The sequence below is a fragment of the Sus scrofa genome, chromosome 13, assembly GCF_054392235.1.
Source record: "Sus scrofa isolate SSC_HxYL_T2T_F1_AM1 chromosome 13, Sscrofa_HxYL_maternal_Yorkshire_Landrace_v2.0, whole genome shotgun sequence".
NCBI lineage: Eukaryota > Metazoa > Chordata > Mammalia > Artiodactyla > Suidae > Sus > Sus scrofa.
Window position 1 is genome coordinate 42,430,754 of NC_139395.1, and position 26,416 is coordinate 42,457,169.

The 26,416-nt window shown below is 40.0% G+C and overlaps 1 protein-coding gene and 1 long non-coding RNA gene across 50 annotated transcripts in view; one reads left to right on the forward strand and one right to left on the reverse strand.

The window, feature by feature from the left end:
• Positions 1-22,943, forward strand: part of TCAIM (T cell activation inhibitor, mitochondrial) — a 55,670-nt gene extending 32,727 nt beyond the window's left edge. For 21 of the 49 annotated variants that reach the window (XM_084987993.1, XM_084987996.1, XM_084988004.1 and 18 more), the window contains 6 exons: positions 8,156-8,278; positions 11,417-11,514; positions 11,797-11,888; positions 15,933-16,165; positions 16,788-16,919; positions 20,675-22,943. In XM_084987993.1, the coding sequence (XP_084844119.1) occupies positions 8,156-8,278; positions 11,417-11,514; positions 11,797-11,888; positions 15,933-16,165; positions 16,788-16,919; positions 20,675-20,915 (919 nt within the window). In that variant the 3' untranslated portion in view covers positions 20,916-22,943. Of the gene's footprint in view, positions 1-8,155; positions 8,279-11,416; positions 11,515-11,796; positions 11,889-15,932; positions 16,166-16,787; positions 16,978-20,674 lie in introns of all 49 variants that reach the window. The other 28 variants (XR_014822885.1, XR_014822887.1, XR_014822890.1 and 25 more) reach the window with 6 other exon arrangements.
• On the reverse strand, positions 18,039-19,824 carry LOC146397285 (uncharacterized). Its single transcript, XR_014822934.1, has 2 exons — positions 19,642-19,824; positions 18,039-18,413 (listed from the first exon to the last, which is right to left on the reverse strand). It is a non-coding gene; the product is annotated as an uncharacterized LOC146397285 (long non-coding RNA).
• Positions 22,944-26,416: the final 3,473 nt, after the last annotated feature.

The following is a 26,416-nucleotide window of genomic DNA, read 5'->3' on the forward strand; positions in this document are numbered from 1 at the left end:
CGGATCCCGTGTTGCTGTGGCTCTGGCGTAGGCCAGTGGCTACAGCTCCGATTCGACCCCTAGCCTGGGAACCTCCATATGCCGTAGGAGCGGCCCAAAGAAATATCAAAAAGACAAAAAAAATAAAATAAAATAAAAATAATATTGAATTCTCCTAAATGAAACAGACAGCATTCAGAGTTGCTTACAAAAGAGCTGGAATAGGGTTGTGGCTGGTACTTGGTGTGACACTATTTTCATATCTTTTGCTTTCATCTGTTTTTCTTGGGCTATAGACTATTGAGAGTTGTCTGGTATCACCTTAAATCTTCCTATTCAGTGCCTCTCTTCTAAATCGACCACTTTGTGTTTTGCTTAGCTTTTAAGGCTCTTATCAGAGGTCCTTGGGTTATATTTCCTTTTTTTTTTTTTTTTTTTTTCTTTTTGTCTGTTTTTAGGGCCACACCTGCAGCATATGGAAGTTTCCAGGCTAGGGGTCGAATCAGAGCTGCAGCTGCTGGCCTACGCCAGAGCTACAACAACGCCAGATCCGAGCTGAGTCTGCGACCTACACCACAGTTCATGGCAATGCCGGATCCTTAACCCACTGAGCGAGGCCAGGGATGCAACCTGCAACGTCATGGTTCCTAGTCGGATTCGTTGCCGCTGCACCACAACGGGAACTCCGGGTTATATTTCTTGAGCATTAGTATCTTAGTGGCTTACATGAACCAGATCATCACACCTTAAGCTTTACTAAGTATTATTTTAGGAAAAAAGGCTACACTGGGTAGATAGGAGAGGATAGCTCTGTACTGAAAACAGGCAACAAAGGGAAGATATAAACTGTTCTTTGGGCCCTTTGAGTAAATTGCAGTATAGACTAAATGCTGAAAAAAAAGAAAAAAAGAAAAAAAATCTGTTTGCATTTACCAGCATACCTTGGAGTGCTGATGTCCCAGTTATGACAGCTATACAAATTTGGAGGATTTCATATTTCTTATTTCCATAACCTTACCCAGTCTCCTTGGTCCAGTGTGCTCACATAGGCCCTGAGCCCCTTCCAGCCAACCATGACCTTTTCCCAAATGTGGACATTGCCCAGTTTTTAAAGGAACCCCTGATGAGTGTTTGTTCCACATGTTGTTTTATGTTAGTTTTTGCCAGTAAGGATTCCAGGAGCTTCTGTCATCAAAATCAGGGTAGTATCTATATCAGTTTCTTATTTCAATTATTAGTTTTTTTTAATTTGTGATTATTTTGCAAATAATTATAAAATTATTGAAACGTTTGAGAGCTTTCAGATCATATGTATGGAGTGACTGCCCCCTAGTCAGGAGATTTAGGCTACCTGTAACTCAGCCAAAACCTGTTCGCCACCATGGTCATTTTGGCCATACAGTTTTTTATTTTCATTCTTGTATTGTTTAACTTATCTTTATTATATATGTAGGTTATAGACAAAGATATATAAGGACCATGCAAAGAATTATATAACCGAGAAGGAGCATAAAAATGATAATTTTGGGGAGTTCCCTAGTAGCTCAGTGGGTTAAGGATCTGGCATTGTCACTGCTGCAGCTTGGATCACTGCTGTGGCACAGGTTCTATCCCAGGCCTAGGAACTTCTGCATGCCATGGGCACAGCCCCAAAAAAAAAGGGAAAAAAAAGATAGATAATTCTTCAGATTTACATCAAACTGATCTTCACCTGACTTACAAATTGCATTCACCTGATCAAAATTTATTCTTGAAAACATAAGATATTTCTCATATTTTAGAACATAACATTAGAAAGAGAAAATGGTTTTATTTAGTGTAAAGTTTCAAATAATTTTTTCCTTTGTTTCTGCAGGGAAGTGCAGGCTGAAATTATCTCAGTATTTTGAAATAAAACACAGAAATCATGAAAATGTATCAGTTGAATTTTTTTAAAAAACAACATAGAAGAATTATTGGGTCATAAAAGCTCCATTTAATCTATTTTTCATACATCCGGTAATTATATTTCAATCTACCTTTTAGGACATACTGTATAATTTTGAATTTCTCAGAAATTGTGCTTTATCTTACTACAAAATCACTTTACTAGGTACTGAATACAAAGTATTAAATGAAATGTTTAATACTTAAGGGATGTTTTTAATTGTATATTATAGCAAAAAGAATTTACCAGTCTAAAAAAAATTAGGAAATGCTACTCTGTGTTGTAGCTTTTAGTATTTCCATATTTTGCATGTATTCTCTGATTATCAAGTAATATATAACGAAATGTATTTTAATTATACAATTTATGTTCAGAAGAAACCAACAAGATCTATTTGTATCTAAATAAAATTGTCCCATATGTCATGTCTATCCCGTTGAAAAATCATGTTATTGAACTATAGAAAGATCATTGAAATGCTATTCTGTTAACTACCGAAATACCAGTAAATGTCAGACTTCCATTTTTCTCTTTGAAGTTGGCACCCATAGTTTTATTTCACTTCAGTGTCTTAAGTTCTGAATCAGTCTTAGTGTCCATGTAATGCCACATTGGAAAACTATAACATTGGCATTAGTTCTGTAGAATATTTGGGAATTTTATAATCATGATTTAACTTATATCATGCATTTATTCACTATTCAAGTCAGTGTTTTTCAAATTTCAAGTCATAATTGGTTTAGGTGAGACTTTTGAAATTTCCAAAGATGGTTCTTTTTGCATATACAATTAAAAAACAAACAAAAAAAGCAAGCTTGAGAAAATTATTTTCAGAATTCTGACCTTGAGGGAATAAGTCCTAGGAGAACTTATTTTCTCGCCCTGTGCCTTGAATCTGGGTTCTTGGGAACACTTACCTTATCTAGGCCATCTCTAGTTCCTGAGACTGAAAAGAAAAGATTGGGAAAAGAAGTCTTTGCAAAGCACATTTTTAAACTAATGAGCTTTATTTGTAATATCTAACTCATGGTTAAACTTAGAAAATGAAGCCATGAGACCTCTTTGTCTTTATATGTGCATCATACATGTCTTAACTTTGGCATCAAAATTAAAATGTAAATGAGCACTACTTAATTGGCTTAAAGGAAATTAAGCACTTATATAAATTCTCAAAAATACAAAAGTAACTGGCCAGAATTAACTTTAAGTTGATGTGAACTGGGAAATACTCAGTATTAGAATAATATCTAGCATTAAAGCTCAAGTCTGTTGATCTAATTAATATAGATATGTCTTTAGAGTTATCCACATTAAGTATAATACCTTATTGTATGTACCTAGGTTTAATGGAAGTCATTTGAGGCACTGAGTCATCAGTTACTCAACAGAAACTAAAGTTATTTAGGACTGTTAATCAGTATGTCCAGTGCCACCCTCTAATGTTCCTCTATAAGGAAAACGCATTTTTAGAAATTATAAAAGACAGTCCATGTTTACTTTAGAAAAATAGGATGTGTGTTTTCAATAAGGCATGAGGAATGGAGTTGCATTTATTAAGAAAAGAAAGTATGTCTGTCTTGTAGCTTGTTGCTCTGGATGGAAAAATAAGGGACAGACTAATATGGATACAGAAAATGATACAAGATGTGTGGGAAATGGACACTGAAAAAACAGTTTTGTGCATGGTCGGGACTAAGTTTAGAATAAATTTAACTGTAAATTACTTTTAAAGGTAAGCTGGTACAAAACTTGAATTGGGGAGTTCCCGTCGTGGCTCAGTGGTTAACAAATCTGACTAGGATTCGTCATGAGGTTGCGGGTTCGATCCCTGCCCTTGCTCTGTGGGTTAAGGATCCGGCGTTGCTGTGAGCCATGGTATAGGTTGCAGACGCGGCTCGGATCCCGTGTTGCTGTGGCTCTGGCATAGGCTGGTGGCTACAGCTCCAAATAGACCCCTAGCCTGGGAACCTCCACATGCCACGGGAGCGGCCCAAGAAATGGCAAAAAAAAGACCGGAAAAAAAAAAAAAAAAAAACTTGAATTTGGCTTTTCTCTTTCTGCTAAGAGAACAAAGTCTTCTTGGAATACTGCTTTTGACAACAGATTATGTGAAGTTCTTTTCCTTTAAGTGATCTGGATTTGCTTTTGAGAGCTTTTGTAACTTTGGGCAAAGTATCATCTACAGTGGCCTATTAACCCTCTAAAGGAACCAGGCCATAATTTCTTTTTTTCTCTATAAACAATATGACTACCCTAAATTTAGGAGTGGAGGGACTGAAACTTGTACAGAACCTCCACCGTGTCTTTAGAGGGATTTGACCAGGTATGGGATGGCCTTTTTTGGCTCACTTCTGAATTTGGGAAATTAAGTGACAGGGCACCCCTATATTGGGAATAGAGGAACCATACTGTCTGAAATGGGACAAATTCTACCTGGTTCCTCGGATGGACACCCCAGGGACAATGTCTCAATCTAATCACACTAAAAAGTTGTGACTTGTTTGCCACCGACTGGATATGGAGACTGGAAATCTATCAGAGGGCCCCTAATGGGACCTGCTGGAGTTGAGGAACTAGCTTGTGACCCTGGCTTCCTCTAGGGTGCATTGGCAGATACACTGTCGGTTTCCCTTGGGCCCAAGGTGGACATCTTCATAATAGATGGACTCAAGTCAGTTTTCAGATGGCATGACCACTTGATCAATTTCTTTGTTCCCACCATAGGCCTGGAGAGTGTTATTCTCCGTATAGAAGCTCTAGCTAAGTTCTTAAATGATAGCTAGAGAAGCATTACCTTGTTAAATGCTGAGGTCTCCTAATGAGAAAGGCAATCCTATAAAATAGAACAGCCCTAGACGGCCTCACTGCCTCTCAAGGAGGGACCCGCGCCATCATTCACTCAAAATGCTGTGCTTTTATACCGGATGACTGAAGATATCTCTGCTTTGCTTAATGAGATAAAAGCCCAAGTACAGAAAGTAAATGATGCAAATGCCTCTGAAGTAGTGACTGCAGTTTCAGACTGGTTTTCTGACATGCTAGACTGGATTCCAGAGGTTATTCATTCAGTTCTTTCCAGAACAGTTAAATTCTTTGTCTCAGTCCTTCTTATAGGAATAATTATCTATGCCTCAATTAGACTCCTTCTATGTTGTATTCCATACGAATGCAAAAAGACTACAAAAACTGTCTTTAAGCCCCCATCTGAATGGCACAATGTTTGTTCCTTCCATGAGAAGATCCCCCATTTGCTGCCCCTGTTCAGCAGGAAGCAGCCAGATGATTCTGATGCCCGTTCCCCCTTTTCCATCGAAATGGAAGGAACAAACTAGCCATGGGGAATTAATTTGATGGAGGCACCTCACATACCTAAGAAAGAAAATTATATTCTGCATGCTTCTTTTAGAAAGGACTAGTGTAAGTTAAATAGCATCAGAATCCTTCCTTGTGCTTCTCCCTGGCCCGGTTGTAGCCCAAACACCTTTAGGCCACCCTTTCGTTCTTCCTCTCCTCTCAGTCCTGGCTTTATCCTCCCTCTGAAACTACTGACGACCCAAAATATTTCTGTCTAGTACTGAAACAGAGTAAGGCCTTGTGGGGCCCCTGGGGACAAGCCTTTCTGTGTCCCCCATTTCTTTTTCAGGAAATAGACCTCATTCAGCCTCCTTGACCTTCCCTGAATTCCAAAGGACAGGTTTAAACTGTTGCTAGTCAGGGAAGGGGGGGAGTTAAAATCACTAGGAAAATACATGGAGAGCTTTATCAAATGAGTGATAAGCCTCAGATTAATACAGTATGATGTCTCAACAGTAACCAGAGTTTCTTTGTCAATTGCATTGTAATCAGATCTTAAAAATGCTTTCTTAGGACTTTTGTCATTAGAGGCAGTTAATGGCCTTACTCTGATGTCTTTGCAAAAATGCTTCCTCTTCGAGGAAACATCCACACGCATGCATGCATATATACATACACACAGAGCTATAGAGCGAGTTTACCTGGTATCGCCTCATAATTAGAGTCAGGTTATTTACATTTGGCAGTAATACCCCCAAAAGTGATGCCTTTTGTTTTCAGTGGATTATGTAGGAGGCATATGATCTTGATTTACCCCATTAGTAGTGATATTAACTTAGGTCATTTGATTAAGGTGATGTCTCCCAGTTTTTTTCCACAGTTAAGTAACTATTTTACCCTTCAATTAGTGTCTTTGGAGGAGATAATTAGAGCTATGTAACTATCCTGGTACTCACCAATTTGTACCACTTAGCTCTAGAATTCACTGATGATTTTTGCTGAATCACATATTATGATGGTTGCCAAATGGTAATTTCCTAATCTTATTATCCCTTCAAGCTGGCCTCTGTGTCCCCATCATTTTTTGAGAATTCTCTTGCTTTCTGATCCACCAAGGTGTTCTAGACCCATCTGGACTATCCCTGCCCCAGGGTTTGATTGAGCCATTTTGCCAAGAAGCTCTGGTTCTTTCTAGAAGGGAATGATTTTTAGAAACCAAGATCTAGTTGCCACATGTATTCAGTTGCTACTGAAGGTCTCGGTGGCCAGAGTGAGAAAATATGTATTCTTTTGTGTGTGTGTGTGTGTGTGTGTGTGTGTGTCTTTTCAGTGCTGCGCCTACAGCACATGGATGTTCCCAGGCTAGGGGTCGAATCAGAGCTGCAGCTGCCGGCCTACATACCACAGCCACAGTAACACCAGATCCAAGCCACGTCCGACTACACCACAGCTCACAGCAACGCCGGATCCTTACTTAACCCACTGAGCAAGGCCAAGGATCGAACCCACATCCTCATGGATACTTGTCGGGTTCATTAACTGCTGAGCCACAGCGGGAACTCTGGGACCTCCTGTATCTTTATATCTACAGATAGATTGAATAGATATTAAATGCCTTCATTTTCATCTGAGTGTTTAGAAATGAAACAAAAAATCGAAACTAGACCAGTTAAATCTTATACACTAAATGTAAGAATTCCAAAATCAGATTGTGAATATGTAATCATAAGATAAATATTTCATTCTACATTTTAAGACATTTGGTCCCCAAACCAAACACGGCATGTCATTTGGTAATTCTATTAACGAATCATCCTTTCTCTTACATAAATTGATTAACATGTGTTATTTAACAAATGAGGAAAAGGTTGGGGAATTGCAATAGCATAATACGGTGTAAAGTAAAATACTTCTACTAATTTTCTTCTCATTCATGCATCATGCGGAAATGACACAATCTTTACCAGTTTGTTTTTTTTTTTTTTTTTTTTTTTTTTTTTTTGGTCTGTCTTTTTAGGGCCACACCTGCAGCACATGGAAGTTCCCAGGCTAGGGGTCTAAGCAGAGCTGTAGCCACCAGCCTACACCACAGCCTCAGCAACGGGGACCGAAGCCGCGTCTGTGACCTATACTACACCACAGCTTATGGCAACACTGGATCCTTAACCCACTGAGTGAGGCCAGGGATCAAACAAACCTGCATCCTCATGGTTGCCAGTCAGGTTCGTTAACTGCTGAGCCACGACAGGAACTCCTTTACCAGTATTCTTAAAGGAGGAGTAGGTTGCACATAATTAATGAATCAAAAAAAATGCGGAACACCTTTATCTAGAGGATACGTCCCCCCTCCCCTCACTTGTGGATGACTGATGGAGTGAAGACCTAGCAGAGCTGCTCAGAGGTGCAGTAAACATAAGGGAGCTTTGAAGTATCTTTAATTCTTTAAAAATCATCCCATTTCTGGAAATACAGTAACAGATTTGGTGTAACTTTGGGGAGGGGGCTGTACTTGCGGCATACGGCAGTTCCCAGGCTAGGGGTCTAATCAGTGCTGTAGGTTCCAGCCTACATCACAGCCACAGCAATGCAGGTTCTGAGCCACATCTGCGACCTATATACCACAACTCATGGCAACACTGGACCCTTGAGCCACAATGGCAACTCCAAAATTTAACCTTTTCTGATAGACAAAGGAAGTTGTTGTAGCTAGAATAGGATTTTAATGGGTGCTGGCAGTTCTCCAAGAAGGCTTCTTTAGAAGTAGATATTTACTCTAAAAGGATAAACCTGATAGGAGTACTTATAATTTGGTAAAAGTGTGTATGCATATAATGTGTAAAAAATTGTGATTTCCCTATCATACCCAGTTAACCATTGGGTAACGAACATGTCTTTCAGTAGGCGCAATGTTTGCATTATAGTTAGTTTTCCAATGTGTCTGTTTTTTCTTTCTAGATCCTGGTTAGATAACAATGGAAAGAGTGCAGTTAAAAAGCTGAAGAATAGTTTGCCACTTAGAAAAGAACTCAGTCGTTTAAAAGATGAACTGTCCCATCAACTGGAGCTCTCAGATATCAGGTAATGGAGAAAACCATTAATTTAGAGATTAAAGTAAACATTATTACCTGTTAGTAAAACTCTCTAACAGTTAAACATTTGCATTTCTATTTTGATAACTAAATATTCTTCAATTATCTTTTTATAAAAGTAATCAAATGTTTGTGTAAGAAGCTTAGGAATTTTTTAAGTTAGTGAAGTAAGGTTTTGATACTGACATTTTTAGCTTAATAGTTTTTGTTTTTTAACATTATGAGCTTGTAAGAAAAATATCCTTTTCTATGGCATTCGCATCGTGGCTTAGTGGAAACAGAGTAGCATCCATTGAGGACGCAGGTTCGATCCCTGGCCTCACTCAGTGGGTTAAGGATCCGGCATTCCTATGAGCTGTGGTGTAGGTTGCAGACGTAGCTCGTATCCCACATGGCTGTGGTTGTGGCGTAGGCCAGTGGCTACAGCTCCCATTCAGCCACTAGCCTGAGAACCTCCGTATGCCGCATGTGTGGTCCTAAAAAGAAAAAACAAAAATCCTTTTCTGTATGCATATAATGTGTAAAAAATTGTGATTTCCCTATCATATAAAATTGGCATTCAAGTTTAGAAACAGAAAAGGAGAGGAACAAATGTTGTATTCTTTGGTTCTATTTTAGAGAACATGACTTTTTTTTTTTCTTTTTTTTAAATTAAGGTATAATTGACATAAAACGTTAGTTACAGGCATATTACATAACAATTCGTTATTTGTATACAGTGCAAAATGATTACAATGAGTCTAGTTAGTATCTGTTACACAAATAGTTGGAAACTACATATATGAGAACTTTTGAGATCTACTCTTAGTAACTGTCAAAAATGTTATACAGTGTTATTAACTACAGTTGCCATATGACCTGATTTTTTAATTGTTAGGTTTTCATAAACTCAAAATCACAGTTATGTAAAGATATATGCTGAAGTTTATTCTAAAAGTGACAGCTGTTACAGCTCTAAGGACTGGATCATGTGATGCAAATGTGAGACTCCCCATTTGTAGAACCCTGATATGTGTCATCTGTTCTGATGCTTAAACTGCTGTTGCTGGGGGGTTCCCGTCATGAGTCAGTGGAAGCGAATCTGACTAGTATCTATGAGGATGCAAGTTCGATCCCTGGCCTCGATCAGTGGGTTAGGGATCCAGCTTTGCCGTGAGCTGTGGTGTAGGTAACAGATGCGGCTTGGATCTGGCGTTGCAGTGGCTGTGGCGTAGGCTGGTGACTACAGCTCTAATTCGACCCCTAGCCTGGGAACCTCCGTATGCCATTGGCTCGGCCCTAAAAAGAAGAAAAAAAAGTTTAAACTGCTGTTGCCTTTGCTGTAGCTTATTGTGTTGTTTTCAGCCCTCATTATCAAGACTTTTTTCTTGACTCTTTGGGTACTGTGCTTGCAGAATACAGATAGTACTTGCATGTTCTGTTATGTATTCAAGTCGTAGTTGTCTAAGATAATTCAGATTTCAAAGGAAAGCATTTACACTTAGAGCCTGTGGGATATTTGGGTTTGTGCTGAAAGCTGCTCTCTTATTGTCCTATCCGAGCTTTATAGGGGGCTCCTGCAATGCCATAATCTGGTAACATAGACTTTGCTAACTAAAAACAAGAGTAAGATCCTTTTTAAAGGTCTATAAACAAATTAATATGCATGAAAATAACTTTTTCTAAATAAATTTATGAAGATCTGACAAAGCAGACTGGGATTAGGAAAATGAAAGAGTTTCTTAAACATAAAGAGAAGTACTATTTTATAGTGGAGACACTTCTCAGCTTTAATTCTTACAGAGGTAGATATCCGTAGCTATAACCTACATAACAAAAGCTCTTTGAGGTTCTCAGTGTTTAAGAGTACACAGAGGTTCTGAGACCAGAACATTTGAGAACCATGAGCATGAGGGTTCTCCACTTACTGGAAAATTAACAGTAATTTTAACTACTTTTTAATTTCATTCACAAGTCTCCAGCAAGAGGAAGCATTGTGACCAAAGACTTTGTGGGTTAAAAGAGTAATTTTTAAAGCTAATTTCACTTTATCAGGAATGACATTCACCAGAATTGGTGTCAGGATGCGGAAGGAGCCTAAGTTCTTTGAGAGCCTGTTTGAGTGCTTTACTCCTTTACGAATGTATGGTATCGCCTTTGACTTGTACCACCTGTGCTGTGGGACATGCCCTCACTTTGCTTATAGGAAAGAGAAACCTTAGGAAGACTCGAAGCAGTTTGTTCAAGGTCGCAGAGCTAGTAAATCACAGAATTAGAGTTCACAGGTGGGTTTTCTGTTACCACCTACTACCCGTGCCCTTGACACTTACACAGCAGCCCCTCTGTGACATCACGTGAATATCACGTTCCATTGTGTCTTCACTGAGATTTAATGCTCACCCATAAAATGAGCAGATTACACGATGTCATAAAAATCACTTTCTCTAGGAGTTCCCGTCGTGGCGCAGTGGTTAACGAATCCGACTAAGAACCATGAGGTTGTGGGTTCGGTCCCTGCCCTTGCTCAGTGGGTTAACGATCTGGCGTTGCCGTGAGCTGTGGTGTAGGTTGCAGACGCGGCTCGGATCCCACGTTGCTGTGGCTCTGGCGTAGGCCGGTGGCTACAGCTTTGATTCGACCCCTAGCCTGGGAACCTCCATATGCCGCGGGAGCGGCCCAAGAAATAGCAACAATAACAACAACAACAACCAAAAAAAAAGACAAAAGAAAAAAAAAAATCACTTTCTCTAGAATATGATTTTTTTTTTAAATCTGATAAACCTAACTGGAATTCCTAATTGGAATTTAAATCTAAGACAAAATTACCCTTGAACTGTGTGAAGAAGAAAAAAATTTTTTTCAGAGTTTTTCCCATTCCACCCTCTTATTTTAAAAGAGAAACAACATAGTGTTTTTGCTTGTTTTAAATCTTTGGATAACAGAATTTAGTGGTAATATTTTTACCATCTAGTAAACAGTTCATTTTCCATTTGGTCGCTTCTTAAAATATGAGTTAGTTTGGATATATGTTGTGTGTCTACTTGAGAGGGAAACTCCTAGGCTTTCACAGGCTCAAGCAGGTGGGGCTGAGTGCCCGTCTTCCCCTCGGGGGCACGGGGCTAACAGCCGGTGTGCTCTGTTGGACCAGGTGGCAGAGGAGCTGGGGCATCGCCCATCGCTGCAGCCAGCTGCACAGTTTAGGCCGCTTAGCCCAGCAGAACTTGGAAACACTTAAAAATGCAAAAGGTAAACAATTTCCATTCGCTTTTGATAGACATAATCCCTTTACTGCTATAAGCATCTGTAAATTCTAGAGGAAAACTGTTAAAAGCCTACATAAATGTGACTTTATCCCAGCTGAATTTTTTAATCCATTCCTTTGAAGAAAACAGTGACATAAAATAGCCTTGAAGTTTCTACTGAATTTAATCCTGCATTTATACACAAAATTTAAGTAATTATTTGCACAGTGCTAAAAGAATGAAGCCTCTCAGGACAGTGACCAAAGGGTTTGTGTTTTATCATCAGGATGTACAATAATATTTACAGACCGGTCCGGGATGAGTGCAGTGGGCCATGTGATGCTAGGAACAATGGATGTCCATCATCACTGGACAAAAGTAAGAAAAAGCTCTAAAAGCAAAACCATATCTCTGATTTGCCTTCCATATACTTTTGTTTCAAATTATGCTAATATGTCAGTGAACTAAAAAAGATTTTTAATCATCATTTCAACTGCTTGCAGATCAGATGTGTAATATTATGTAGTTAAAATTGTTAGAGAACTAATTCTGAAATCCATTGTTATTTGGAAATTTTGTGGTCTCTTCTGAAGCATAGCCTAAAGACCTACATTCTGTTGTTCTGTTTTTAACAGATTTTCTGTATAAACGACATACAGTAAGCTGCACATAGGTAGTGTGTATAACTTGATGTGTAAATATCCATGAAACTGTTAGCATAATCAAGATATTGTACCCATCCATTACCCACAAAAGTTCATGCTCCTATCCCTTCGTAAACCCTAGCTTACATCCCACCACCCTCTCCCCAAGCAACTACTGGTCTGCTTTCTGTAACTTAGTTTATATTTCTAGAGTTTTATATAAGTGGAATCACAGAGTATTGTGGGATAGATCTGATTTCTTTCACTCAGCGTAGTTATCTTGAGAAGCATCCATGCTCTTGTATGCATTAAGAATTTATGGAGTTCCTGTTCTGGCTCAGCAGGTTAAAAACCCAACATAGCGTCTCTGAGGATGCAGGTTTGACCCCTGGCCTCATCAGTGGGCTAAGGATCCAGCATTGCCATGGCTGTGGCATAGGCCTGGAGCTGCAGCTATAAATCAACCTCTTAGACCCAGAACTTCCATATGCTGCGAGTGCAGCCATAAAAAGAAAAAAGAAAGAATATATTCCTTTTTATTTCCACGTAGTATTCCATCATACAGATGTATCACAGTTTGTTGTTCGTTTCACTTATTGATGGACATTGGATTCTGCCAACTTTTGGCCATTAGAAATAAAGCTGCTATGAACATTTATCTACACATATTTATATTTCCATTTCTCTTGGATAAATACCTAAAAGAGGAATGACTGGTTAGGTTAGGGTATTTTAATCTTTTAGGAAACTTCCAGTACTGGCTGTGGCCGTCTTTTTAACTTTAGACATTCTAATAGGTGTGTGGTACTGTCATTATGGTACTGTCTCATTGTGTTCATTTGCATTTCTCTAATGATGAATGATGTGGAGCATATTTTCATGTGCTTGTTTGACATCCATATATCTTCTTTGATGAACTGTTTAAATCAAATATTTGGTAGAAAATACTTGCAAACCACATATCTGACAAAATCTTCATATCTAAATATATAAAGAAGTCTCAGAACTCAACAGTAAGAAAACAGTGCAATGAGAAAATGAGCAGAAGACATGAACAGATGTGTCACAGAAGAGGTCATACAGATGATGAATAGGCACATGAAAAACCAAAGAAAAATGCAAATTCAGACTGCAGTATTATTGCACACCTGTCAGAATGGCTAAAATGAAAAATAATGACACTACCAAATGCTGGCAAAGATGCAGAAAAACTGGACCACTCATCCATTTCTGCTGAGACTGTAAAATGGCACAAGTGCTCTAGAAAAGAGTCTGGCAGTTTCTATAATACTTAACAGGTGCTTACCATGTGGTTTGGTAGCTGCCCTTTGGGGCATTTATTCTAGAGAAATAAAAAATTATGTTCACACAAAAAACTGTACACACCTCTTCACGATAGCAAAAAACTAGGGAAAAACCCTAATATCCTTCAGTGTTGGAATGGTTCCACAAATCTTGGCACATCCATGCGAAAGAACATCACACAGCGATAAGAAGGAATGAACTGGTGATGTAGGCAACAACTCAGGTGGATCTCAAGGGCATTGTGTTCAGTGAAAACAGTCTCACAAGGTTATTCGGTGTACGATTCTATGTGTATAACATTTGTAAAATAGTAAGACTATAGAAAAAATAGATTAGTGGTTGTCAGGGGTCGGGGGGCAGAGGTGTCCGTGGCTCTGGAAGTGTAGCAGGGATCCTTGTAGTGCAACTGTTCTATATGGTGACTGGTTGTGTCACATGAATCTACACGTGATAAAACTGCATACAATTAGGAAGTTCCCTTGTGTCACAGCAGGTTAAGGATCCAGCGTTTGCCAAAGCTGTGGCATAGGTCACAACTGCGCAGGTTCAGTCCCTGGCCTGGGAACTTCCACATGCCACAGGCATGCGTAAAAAAAACAAACGAAAAAATGCATACAATTAATTACACCCACACGAGTGCAAGCAAGATTTGATAAAATCTGAATAAGGTCAGTGGAGTGTAGCCATGTCCACTTCCTGACTGTGACAGTATATATACTTTTGCAAGATGTCACCACTGGGGAAACTAGATGAAAGATGTATGAATCTACAGTTATCTGCAAAGCTGTTGAAAAGTAGATAACATTTACACAGGAGTAACCCATTGAGAGAAAAATTGAAAAGTATAAGTAAGATTATTTTTCACAAAGTGTTAGAAGTGTATTAACAACTTGTAGAATTTTTAAACTGCTGTTGCTTTTATTATAGCAGAGTTAATGCCTTTCGACTCTTCTGAAAGTTGTGTAACTGCACCTTTCTATATAAAATCTTATGTCCTTAATGTAGCACACAGATCCTTCCCTGATCCAGCGCCACCTGCCTCCTTAGCCTCACTTCCTCCCACTCAGGCCACACCTGCCACACCAGACTCCTGTGTTTTGAACATGCTGTCCCTACTTGTGCTTCCAGATTTACACAGGCTTTTTTTCTTCCCCTGAAACTTTCCCACATGCATCTAACCTTCTCTACACCTTTTTTTAATTGAAATAGAGTTCATTTACAGTGTTGTGTTAGTTTCTGGTATACAGCAAAGTGATTCATTTATGAGATTCTTTTCCATTATGGTTCCTTACAGGATATTGAATATAGTTCCCCATGCTATACAGTAGGCCTTTGCTATCATCAATTTTACATAGCGTGTAAGTGGTAATCCCAAACTCCTTTATCCTTCTCTCTTTCCCCTTTAGTAACCATAAGCTTGTTTTCTGTGTGAGTCTGTTTCTGTTTTGTAAATAGATTCATTTGTGTCATATTTTAGATTCCATGTATAAGTGCTGTCATTTTGTATTTATCTTTTTCTTCCTGCCTTACTTCACTTAGTTTGATAATCTCTAGGTCTATCCATGTTGCTGCAAATGGAATGATTTCACTGTTTTTTATGGCTGAGTAGTATTGCATTGTATGTGTATAACACATCTTCTTTCTCCATTCATCTGTTAATGGACATTTTGGTTGCTTCCATGACTTGGCTGTCGTAAGCGCTCCTGTGAACGTAAGAATGCATGTGTCTTTTCAAATTGGAGTTTTCATCTTTTCCAGATATGTGCCCAGGAGTGGGATTGCTGTATCCTATGGTAACTCTAGTTTTAGTAGGAACCTCCATACTGTTTTCCATAGTGGCTGCACCAAATTACATTCCTACCAAGTGTAGGAGGGTTCCCTTTTTTCCCCACCCTCTCTGGCATTTGCTTTTTATAGACATTTTGATGATGGCCATTTTGATCAGTGTGAGGTGATACCTCATTGTAACTTTGATTGGCATTCTCTAATTTGTTATTTTGATTGGCATTTCTCTAGTAATTAGCAAGGCATCTAACCATCTCTAAATCCTATTTATCTTTTCATATTGATCGCCTTAGACTTCTTTAGAAAACTTTACATGCCCCTCCAGTCCCTTCACCTTGGCATGGCACTTGATACGCTGAATTCGGATTTAGAAGTTGTTTCCCTGCATCCTGACCATGAGCCTGTGGCTTTATTATACCGTTTAAGATTCTTAACCTGCATCCTTTTATTTGAAACATTTTTTTTCTTCAGTCTCTTCAATTCCTATCTAAAAATCTCTAAGATGTACAAGGGTTTGTTTTGAGTAGTAATATTTCCAGCATTACATCATCTTTTTCTTACCACTGACTTGAACTTTCCTTCTAGGAGAATGATTTTCAAAATGTCTCACTATCATTTATTAGGGTCCTAAACTTGGGTTATTAAAGTAACAAAACTAAGTATTTCTTCCTTGTTTTAAACACTGTAGCTTTTTGAGAGATTACCGAGTTATTTTGACCTGCAGAGGAGGCTGATGCTTTTGGAAGATCAAATAAGCTATCTTCTGGGTGGCATCCAAGTTGTTTATATTGAAGAGTTACAGCCAGTGTTGACACTTGAAGAATACTACTCTCTTCTTGACGTGTTCTATAATAGACTTTCGAAAAGTCGAATACCTTTTCACCCTCGAAGTCTGCGTGGTTTACAAATGATCCTTAACAGGCAAGTATCCAAAACAGTGACTTCTACTCAGTCACTCAGATGGGTGGTGTGTGTACATGCATTAAATTGTTTTGTATTTCCATCTGATTCTTAGGAATTAAAGAAAGCAATGCCACTACCTCTGTTGGCAACACTTTTTTTTCCACATTAGAAAAGCCAACATGAGAGGACTGAATGATCGAGTCTCTAGAACCTTCTGTAAATGTATTGCCACTTACAGGGCAGATCAGTCCTGTGGAAAACTTGAGAGGATTCAATTAATGTTACATCAATAGCTGAGCTTTTGTGTGCCTCTCAGGCACTGTGCTTGGTACTTAAATGCATTCTCTCTTTAGCTCTCACAGCCTCACCATGGAGTGGCTACTGCCCCAGTTTTACAGATGAGGAAGTTCTCAGGGCAGGAAGTGTGTGGTCATCCTGATAAAGTGTGTCTCTGGGGACAGCCAAACTTCAAGTCACTTTTGCTATACCTTTAAGGTGGATTTTCTTTTTTTTTTTTTTTTTTTTTAATTTTCTTGATAAATTCCTTCGCCATTAATCAGATTAATAACACTGTTGATTTGGGTGTAGGGTGGGAGATGGAAGGTTGATGATTTTTCCTTTTCTGTGTGCTTTATTACAGTGACAGATATGCTCCAAGCCTGCATGAACTGGGCCATTTTAACATCCCGACCCTCTGCGACCTAGCCAACCTCCAGTGGTTTATTCTCACCAAAGCCCAACAGGCGAGAGAGAACATGAAGCGAAAAGAAGAGTGAGTGCTGTTAGCCCTCTTCCTGTCTTACCATTCAGTCTAATCTTTAAAAAATCAGGTATTCCGAACTCATAAATATGGGACATTAAAACTATATTAGACTTAGGAAATAGACTGTATTAAACTGTATTTAACTTAGGAATTCCGTATTTATTTATCCCCCACCTTGTTCTGCCAGGGATTGGATGTGGCTGTTTTCTCAGTACAATAACTTCAATTGCGTTACTACCACGTACTTCAATTTGAGAAATAGGTCCTATTAATATAAAAGTCAAGGCAGGAACAGAATGAAAGAACAGAATATCAAAAAGAAATTCTCCTGGTGGAAAAGAGGTGGTGGCAAGGGGAAAAAAAAAAATCAGTTACTACTAGATTAATAGGAGTCTTCACTGTTTAAAATTTTGAAGTCTGCAGGTAGAAAGCAAGCTTCGTCTGCATTGTCATTAAATTTGACATAGGGCTGTCTCTGTGCTGTTTGTGTCTTTGAAGGAATCAGTCATTTTGTAGGCAGGGAGGGCGTGCCTGATAATGTCATATATCTGCTATCAAAAGAGTGTTGTTTTTTTTTAAAGATGTGGCTTAAGGAGGTTTGGTTGCCAGGATTCATTCAGATGCATTTGCTGGGCCCAAAGCTGGGAAGAGCACCCCTGTTAGAAAGATGAAAGCCTGGGCCCGACCTCCAGGAATTTGTTAAGAGGAAGTGCCAGCGCGTCAGTGTAATTTGGAGGTACCGAGGAGGGGGCTTATGTGAGACAGGCCAGGCTGATGCCCTGGGTACAGAACAGGAGCGTCAGAAGGGAAGCTGTGGCAGACAAGGCCCAGGCAAGTGTCCAGAAGGGTGAGGAGGCCTGGGGGTGGAGGTGCTGGCCCAGGTGTGCAGGGTTACTTCTCCCACTGCCAGGTCCCTCCTTGGTCCCCATACATTGCTCGTTCAAAGCCGAGGATGTGAAGTTCCCATTGTGGCGCAGTGGAAACGAATCTGACTAGGATCCATGAGGATGTGGGTTTGAAACCTGGCCTCACTGAGTAGGTTAAGGAGCTGGCATTGCTATGAGCTGTGGTGCAGGTCACAGACGTGGCTTGGATCTGGCGTTGCTGTGGCTGTGGTGCAGGCTATCGGCTTCAGTTCCAATTTGACCCCTAGCCGGAGAACCTCCATATGCTGCGGGTGTGGCCCTAAAGCAAAAAAAAAAAAAAAAAAAAAAAAAAGAAGGATGTGAAACAGAAAGGGCGGCCACAGCAGAGAGCTGTGGACAGCGTCCATTTCACAGGCAATGATGGGGTCGTTTTATGTATAAAGTAAGTGGAGGAGTCGTATCTGCCTCGTGCCTGTAGAACTGGCCACAGTTCTGGGCCAGATCCTGTTGCACCAGTAGTCTGCTTACTGATTGTGGTAAGCATTTATGTTTGTTGTGTTCCTTCCAACATTGGGGCTGATAATTTTGCTGCCTCCTCGCTGCTGCTGTTTCTGGTTTCGCTGTAGGCATCTTATAGCTTTGGAATAGTGCACATAGATTTTATGGAGAGAAAATAAAAGGAGGGAAAATAAAAAGAAATAAAATTCAAATACGTTAGATATTGAACGTTTCCAGTTGCTCAGGTAAAGCCCCTGAGTCATCTCGATTCCTGTCTTACTTCCTCACTCCCCAAATCCTGGCCACCAAGACCTCTCTCACCTTCTCTGTCTCCCCAGCACCTCACCCGGCCGCACTCCTCTAATGCCGCACTCTGGCCTAAGCCTTGAGCCTCCTGTGATGACCTCTCTGGCACCCAGGCTTCCACACACGCCCCTGCACCCTAGGGGGCTCTCAGCAGAGCTGCAGGAGCAAGTTGCCTGCGAAGCCTCGCTGTCCGAGCTGCCTCCTGAGATTCTGCCTCATCCTGCTCCTGCCTGAGAAGCACAGGCTCCCCTTCCTGACCCGGCCCTCCTCCCCCAGTCTTCCTGCTTCACCTTCCCGGCCTCCCCCTTTCCCCTCCACTGCTTCCTCTGCCACCATCCTCTTCTCTGCTGCCTCCTCTGTACCTGCCACCATCCTCCTCTGACATCTTGTTTTCCTTCCTCATTTATTGTCAGTCCTCCCCGGACAGAATGGGAGCAGAATGACGTGCCTGTTCCGTTCCCTGGGGTCAGCCGGGCTCCTATCATGCGGCAGAAACTTCGTCGTTTGTTCCCACCAGTGTCAGGGTCAGTGCCTGGCCCAGAGCCTTCAGTCAGGACCCACCCCTGAATCTGCTGACGCTGCCCTGGCCCCAGGCACCCTCACCCCAGCCTCTCCCCCATGGAGAACCTGCCCCAGACCCTGGCCCTCTGCAGACCTGACTCTGGACCAAGTATCCCTCCCTGTTGGCTGCTCTCCTGCCCTTTGCCCTGTGCTCCCTGCCCTCCCCCAGCTACCTGGGTTGCAGCCCATGCTCCTGGTAAAGATTGCCCTCTTTCCTGCAGTAAGCCATGGTTTTCAGGCACTTTATCTGCATCTCAAGTGAATTCTCAAGTGGAAACCCAATTTATAAAAAAGATAAAGGTTCACAGGTGCCCTGGTTGAAGAGAAAAGGGACTAGAGGCCACCCATACACTTGAGGGCCCTCTGAGCACCTCTGCAGGACCCTCTGTTGCTCAGCGGTTTCAAAACTACTGTTGTAAGTTAATGTCTGGGTCCTGTCCTCCTAGACACCCCCATGACCTTCTCCAGATTGCCAGAGTGGCATGTAGCCCATCTCTTACCCTTGCTGGCTGAGGGCAGAAGTGTGCCCACTGTGCAGGTGAGCAGGCGGCCTCCTCCGGTGCCTGGTCCTGTGGGTGTCTGGGAACCCCTAGAGCATCGCTGTCCCAGGCTGGGGTTGGATTGTGGAGGCTCCTGAAGCTGGGGGTCTCGCTCAGCTTTCTGCTTTCCTCAGTCACCAACAGCTGCTTGGAGAAAAAGATTAAGAGCCTTTTAAATTAGGTATTCATTATTTTTACTCCATTACTGCTAAAAAGGTTGAACAAGGACTTGTAGAGAATACCTGTGGAAGTGACTTTATAGGTGCTGCATGATGACTGCAGACAAGTCTTTGGGCTTTTGTGGATACCATTCTCAGTACTGAGAGTAGAAAGTTATAGCCCCGGTATATACAAGTGTATTTTACCTTTTATGTCCTTTTATTATGGCTTGTGGCAATAATGCAGCTGAAACCCAGCCTCTGTACGCTAGCATCAGTCAAGTCTCAGATACAGGGTTTTGGGTAAAGCAGAAAGAACAGCTTTATTGCTTTGCCAGTCAAAGGAGGCCACAGCAAGTGAACACCTCAAAACTATGGCTCCGCCTGAGAGGTTTTTATAGGTTTAGCTTGGGGGGAAAAACAAAAAAACAGCAGGCTGTTGATAAGGATCAGGGTGCCTGCATTCTCCTTCCATAGATCATTTCCAAGTCATCAAGGCTGGAGTTAGGTGGTCCGGTCACGGTTTCTGGTGGTCACCTTGACCTGCTCTCCACAGTGAAGATTGGTTACAAAAAGAAAGGAGTGTTAGGGCCTGTTTCAAAGGAAAAGAAAACCAACCCAGGCACACAGTGTGACTCTAACTAGAAGATAAATCATTATCATTTTAACTAGTTTTTAGCTGTAATACCATATCCTAATCATTAACTCTTGAGTCAGCCTTTTGAAGACGGAGGGGAGGCCTGGGCAACTAAAGGAAAAAAGCTTTTCATTTCACAGCACCAGGACACAGGGATTTGTACATGGTTTCCATAGTATGTTTATTTTCAACCTAACAGGTTGAAGGTCATGGAACACGAACTGATGCAGGCTTCGACGAAGAAATTTTCTCTGGAGAAGTTTTATAAGGAGCCCAGTGTTTCTAGTATGCAAATGGTGGATTGTTGTCAGAGACTTCTAGAGCAATCACTGCCTTATCTGCAGGGGATGCACCTCTGCGTTTCCCACTTTTACTCTGTTATGCAAGATGGAGACCTCTGCATTCCTTGGAATTGGAAGAGTGGAGAAGCCATTAAATAACACAGAAATCTGTATTCCTTTTTAAAGAGATAAACTTAAGAGTTTTTCTTATTTAAATCCACAATTTGCTAAAACAGTATTATTTACATGTTACAAGAACAAAGTTTCTAACAGCTGCTTTAAAAGCAGGCTTTTTTTTTTTTTTTTTTAAGTAATTTCTGTTAGGAAACTCTTTTTAAAAAGGTTTTATCTCCCAATCTTATGGCATGTCTTATCTGATTGGCAAGACTGAGTGAAAAGATGCTACAATGAAAGAACATATTTGTAGTGGTACGAAAATGGGGGATTCTACAGGGTTCAAGACATACATTGTTTTCTCTTTTTTTTTTTGTCTTTTTAGGGCTGTACCCAAAGCATATGGAGGTTCCCAGGCTAGGGGTCGAGTCTACAGCTGCCACCCTACGCCACAGCCACAGCAACTTAGAATCAGAACCATATCTGCAACCTGCACCACAACTCCTGGTGATGCCAGATGCTTAACCCACTGAGCAAGGTCAGGGGTCAAACCTGCATCCTCATGGATGCTAGTCAGATTTGTTTCTGCTACGCCACGACAGGAACTCCTATATTTTTATTTTCTGTCGAGTGAATGTTGCTAAGTGTAAACAGATCTCATTCAGTATAGCTCTGAAGTCATGAAACTCATTTCCACATGGAACACAATTCAACATGCAGCGTAACACATCATACATGTCAATACACATGTATTTTACAGCCAGTTATGGACAGTTTCAGTCCAAAACAGATGATTGATGGGTAGTAATTTTTTAACCGAATTTTACCTAAAGAGCAACTAAATGGGGAGAAGGCAACTGAATGAATATGAGACTAATATCACAAGCCCTCTAATAGAGTTTTTTAAAGTGTCTACAGTGACAGAAGAGTTGAAGTTTTCCTACTTATTAAGATATTTTTATTATTGGTAGCCTGTAACCAACAGACAATGAATTTTTTGTGACTCACTGAATGAGGTGAATAATTTTTCATGGACAAACGCTATCCAGGAAAATCCTTGTTCCCTGAAGAGTTCCAGCAAATGAAGTCAAGTTTAAAATGATTCAGACCACTCAGGATCTCTGACCCCCTTCTAACCTCGGTCTTCCAATCATTGGAATGCTGATTAAAGCCCCTCTGAGTCACCCCCCATCCATAATTGTGTGAACTTTCCTGGAGCCCTAACACAGCCCAGCCCCAAGCTCTCTAAACACAGGGCTTCTCTCTCTACTGGTATTTCCCTTAGGATAATATTTTATTTTTATTTATTTATTTTTTTTGTCTTTTTACCGTTTCTTGGGCCGCTCCCTCAGCATATGGAGGTTCCCAGGCTAGGGGTCGAATTGGAGCTGTAGACGCCAGCCTAATGCCACAGCCACAGCAACACTAGATCCAAGCCAAGTCTGTGATCTACACCGCAACTCACGGTAATGCCAGATCCTTAACCCACTGAGCAAAGCCAGGATCGAACCCTCAATCTCGTGGTTCCTAGTCGGAATCGTTAACCACTGAGCCACGACAGGAACTCCAATATTTTAAACCATATCCAAAACTTCAGCTTGTTTCTCAAGAGGACAAGGTGAATCCAAGTTTGGGACACCATTTTTGAGGCTCTTACTGCTGAAGAAATAAGGAATTTTTTCCCTAGTGTATTAGAAAGGAGGGGAGATGTTAACCATTTTTGAAGCATGTTTTAAAAATTTATTGAAAGCTAATTATTTAAATGGTTGAAAAACAAATGTGTGTTCTATTAAGTATTGATTTGTTGTAATTATAGTTTTGTGAATATCATCCCTTTTAACCTGTGCCTAACACTGTATGTAATTTTTTTCTCTAATGTGAAAATGTTGCCTGTAAAGATTTCCCAGAGCCAAATGCTGAGAATAAAAAATTCTTTAAAGGTTATGTAAGAAAATTTATTGGAAAATTAGATTTGGATTATGCCATTTCTAAAATCAACTAATACAGAATCATCATAATGTTTTGAATTGGACTTTGTCTCACAATTGTTACATAATAAATATGTCACTCAGATCATTGTTACATCTTGTTAATCATTTGTTAGTGGTTTATAACTATTGCAACATAAAAGAATTTACAAAAAAATTGGTGGCCTGTTTATGCCAATTTGACTTCCTCTCCTAGTCTAACATAAAAAGTTCCAGAAATTCTTTCTCGCCACTGAAAACTGGAACAGGATCAGACCCCTCTAACCTTGAAGCCTCAGTCTACTTGTCTAACATTGTGAGTGTGCGTTATGCAGCAAAGAAAAACAAACTGTGTCCTTAACATGCTTTAAATAGAAAAAGTTATGTACATTTAATCACAATAAAGATATAAATGTAGTGCTGATACATGTTACCATACAGAGAAGGACATCCAGATCATTCTCATTTCCTATACTTTTTTTCTTTCTTTTTTTTGGTCTTTTAGGGCCGCACTCATGGCATATGGAGGTTCCCAAGCTAGGGCTCCAGCCAGAGCTGTAGCTATCAACCACAGCCACAACCACAGTCACAGCAATGCCAGATCCTTAACCACTATGCAAGACCAGGGATTGAACCTGCATCCTCCTAGATGCTAGTCAGATTCATTTCCACTGAGCCATGACAGGAACTTCTCATCTCATGTACTTTCAATTGATAAAGGTTTTGAAAAGAAAGCTGGATCAGACATTTCCCTAGAGTTGTGGCACCTGGTGAAAATTGGAGTGGGCCTATGGATGGGATCATAAACTGGGAAAGATTAAGAATTTCCTCATTGGTAGATTACATGCAGATTTCCTGGAAGTGTGTTTGTCTTGCTTAAAACACACTGGAGTATTTTTGTGTGAAGTGGCAAGTCCAAGAATGCAAGGATAGTTGGGGAGTCTGAGCCTACAGATAAATAGTACTTTGTTCTGCTATTCCAGGTTTACTTTATGTTTGAAATTACTGAAAAGTAGGTAACTTTGCAAAACACCATGTCAATACCCACCAAAAAAAGCAGAGAAAACATCACACTTCCTGAGAGACGCCAAGCTTTTCCCACGTCCAATTCACAAAAAGTCATGACCTTAATCTCCTTTGTAGTAGTCCACATGTAGTCTAAAGGCACTGTGGGAAGTTAATATTAGAATCCACTATCTCTTCCATGTTGTGGATGTCCTGGATATGCTACAAACAGTGGGGTTTTCAAGTTCCAATTTTCTATATCATTCCACCAAATAACTATTAGACTACATGAATTCAGTAAAGTTACAAAATCAATATCCAAAAATCAACTGTGTTTCTAAACACTAATAACCATCAGAAAGAAAAAAGCAATCCAATTTACAGCAGCATCTAAGAGAACAAGATAACAGGAAATAAATCTAACAAAGGCCTTGAAAGACCTACACAGTAAACACTTTAAGATACTGATGAAGAAATTTGAATGAATGGAAAGATATTCCAAGCTCAAGGAATAGAAAAATGAATATTAAAATGGCTACTCTACAAAAGCCATTTTTATGCACAGTGAATAAAATCTCTATCAAAATTCCAATGATATTTTTCAGAGAAAGAGCAAATCCTCCTAAAATTTACATGGAACCACAAAGGACCCCAAATAACCAAACCAGTCCTCAGAATGGAAAACATGCTGGATACATCTTAAGTCCTAACTTCAAAGTATATTGCAGAGCTACAGTCTCCCAAAACTGTGGGAATGGCACAGAAACAGGCACATGGATCAGAAGAACAGAACAGAGGGTTCAGAATTAAACCCAATTCGAAGAGTTAACACCTTTTCTTCTGAAACTTTTCCAGAAAATTGCAGAGGAAGGAATATTCCCAAGCTCATTCTATGAAGCCACCATCACCCTGATACCAAAACCAAAGATACCACACACAAAAGAAAATTACAGGCCAATATCACTAATTAACATAGATGCAAAAATCCTCAACAAAATAGCAAACCACATAAAAATATACATTAAAATGATTATATACCATAATCAAGTAGGATTTATTGCAGGGATGCAAGTATTCTTCAATATCTGCAAATGTATCAGTGTGATACACTGCATCAACAAACTGAAAAATAAAAACCATACGATCCTCTCATAGATGCAGAAAAAGCTTTTGACAAAATTCAACACCCATTTCTGATAAAAACTCTCCAGAGAGTGAGCTCAGAGGGGAACTACCTCAATATAATAAAAGCCACTATGACAAACCCACAGCTAACATCATTCTCAATGGTGAAAAACTGAAAGCATTTCCACTAAGATCAGGACTAAAACAAGGATGTCCTCTTCACCAGTGTTATTCAACATAGTCTTGGAAGTCCTAATCATAGCAATCAGGGAAGAGAAAAATAAAAGGAATCCAAATTGGGAAAGAAGAAGCAAAACTATCATTGTTTGCAGATGACATGATTCTATGCCTAGAAAATCCTGAGTTCACTACCAGAAAACTATTAGAGGTCATTAATGAATTGGGTAAAGTCACAGGATACAAAATTAATACCCAGAGATCAACTTCTTTTTTTTTTTTTTTTTTTTTTGTCTTTTTGCTATTTCTTGGGCCGCTCCTGCAGCATATGGAGGTTCCCAGGCTAGGGGTCAAATCAGAGCCATAGCCACCGGCCTACGCTAGAGCCACAGCAACGCGGGATCCGAGCTGTGTTTGCAACCTACACCACAGCTCATGGCAACGCCGGATCGTTAACCCGCTGAGTAAGGGCAGGGACTGAACCCGCAACCTCAAGGTTCCTAGTCGGATTCGTTAACCACTGCGCCACGACGGGAACTCCTCAACTGCATTTCTATGTACTGTCAGTGAAAGATCAGAAAGAGAAATTAGGCAAACAATCCCATTTACCATTGCATCAAAAAGAATAAAATACCTAGGAATAAAACTACCTAAAAAGACAAAAGACCTATACTCTGAAAACTGTAACACACTGATGGAAGAAACCAAAGAAGACACAAATAAATGGAAAAATACACTATTTCTTGGACTAGAAGAATCAGTATAGTCAAAATGACAATACTACCTAAAACAATCTACAGATTCAGTTCAATCCTTATCAAATTACCAATGACATTCTTTACAGAACTAGAACAAAATATTTTAAGGTTTATATGGAAACCCAAAGGACCTCAATTAGCCAAAGCAATATTGAAAAGAGAAAACAGACTGGAGGAATCAGGCTCCCTGACTTCATACAATACTACAAAGCTACAATAATCAAAACAGTATGGTACTGGCACAAAACAAAAATATAGATCAATGGAACAGGTTAGAAAGCCCAGAAATAAATCCAAACCCCTATGGTCAATTAATCTATGACAAAGGAGGCAAGAACATACAGTGGAGGAAAGATAGTCTCTTCAATACATGGTACTGGGAAAATTGGACAACTGCATGTAAGAGAATGAATTTAGGACATTGTCTAACACCATACACAAAAATAAACTCAAAATGGATTAAAGACCTAAATGTAAGGCCAGACACTGTAAAACTCCTAGAGGAAAACATAGG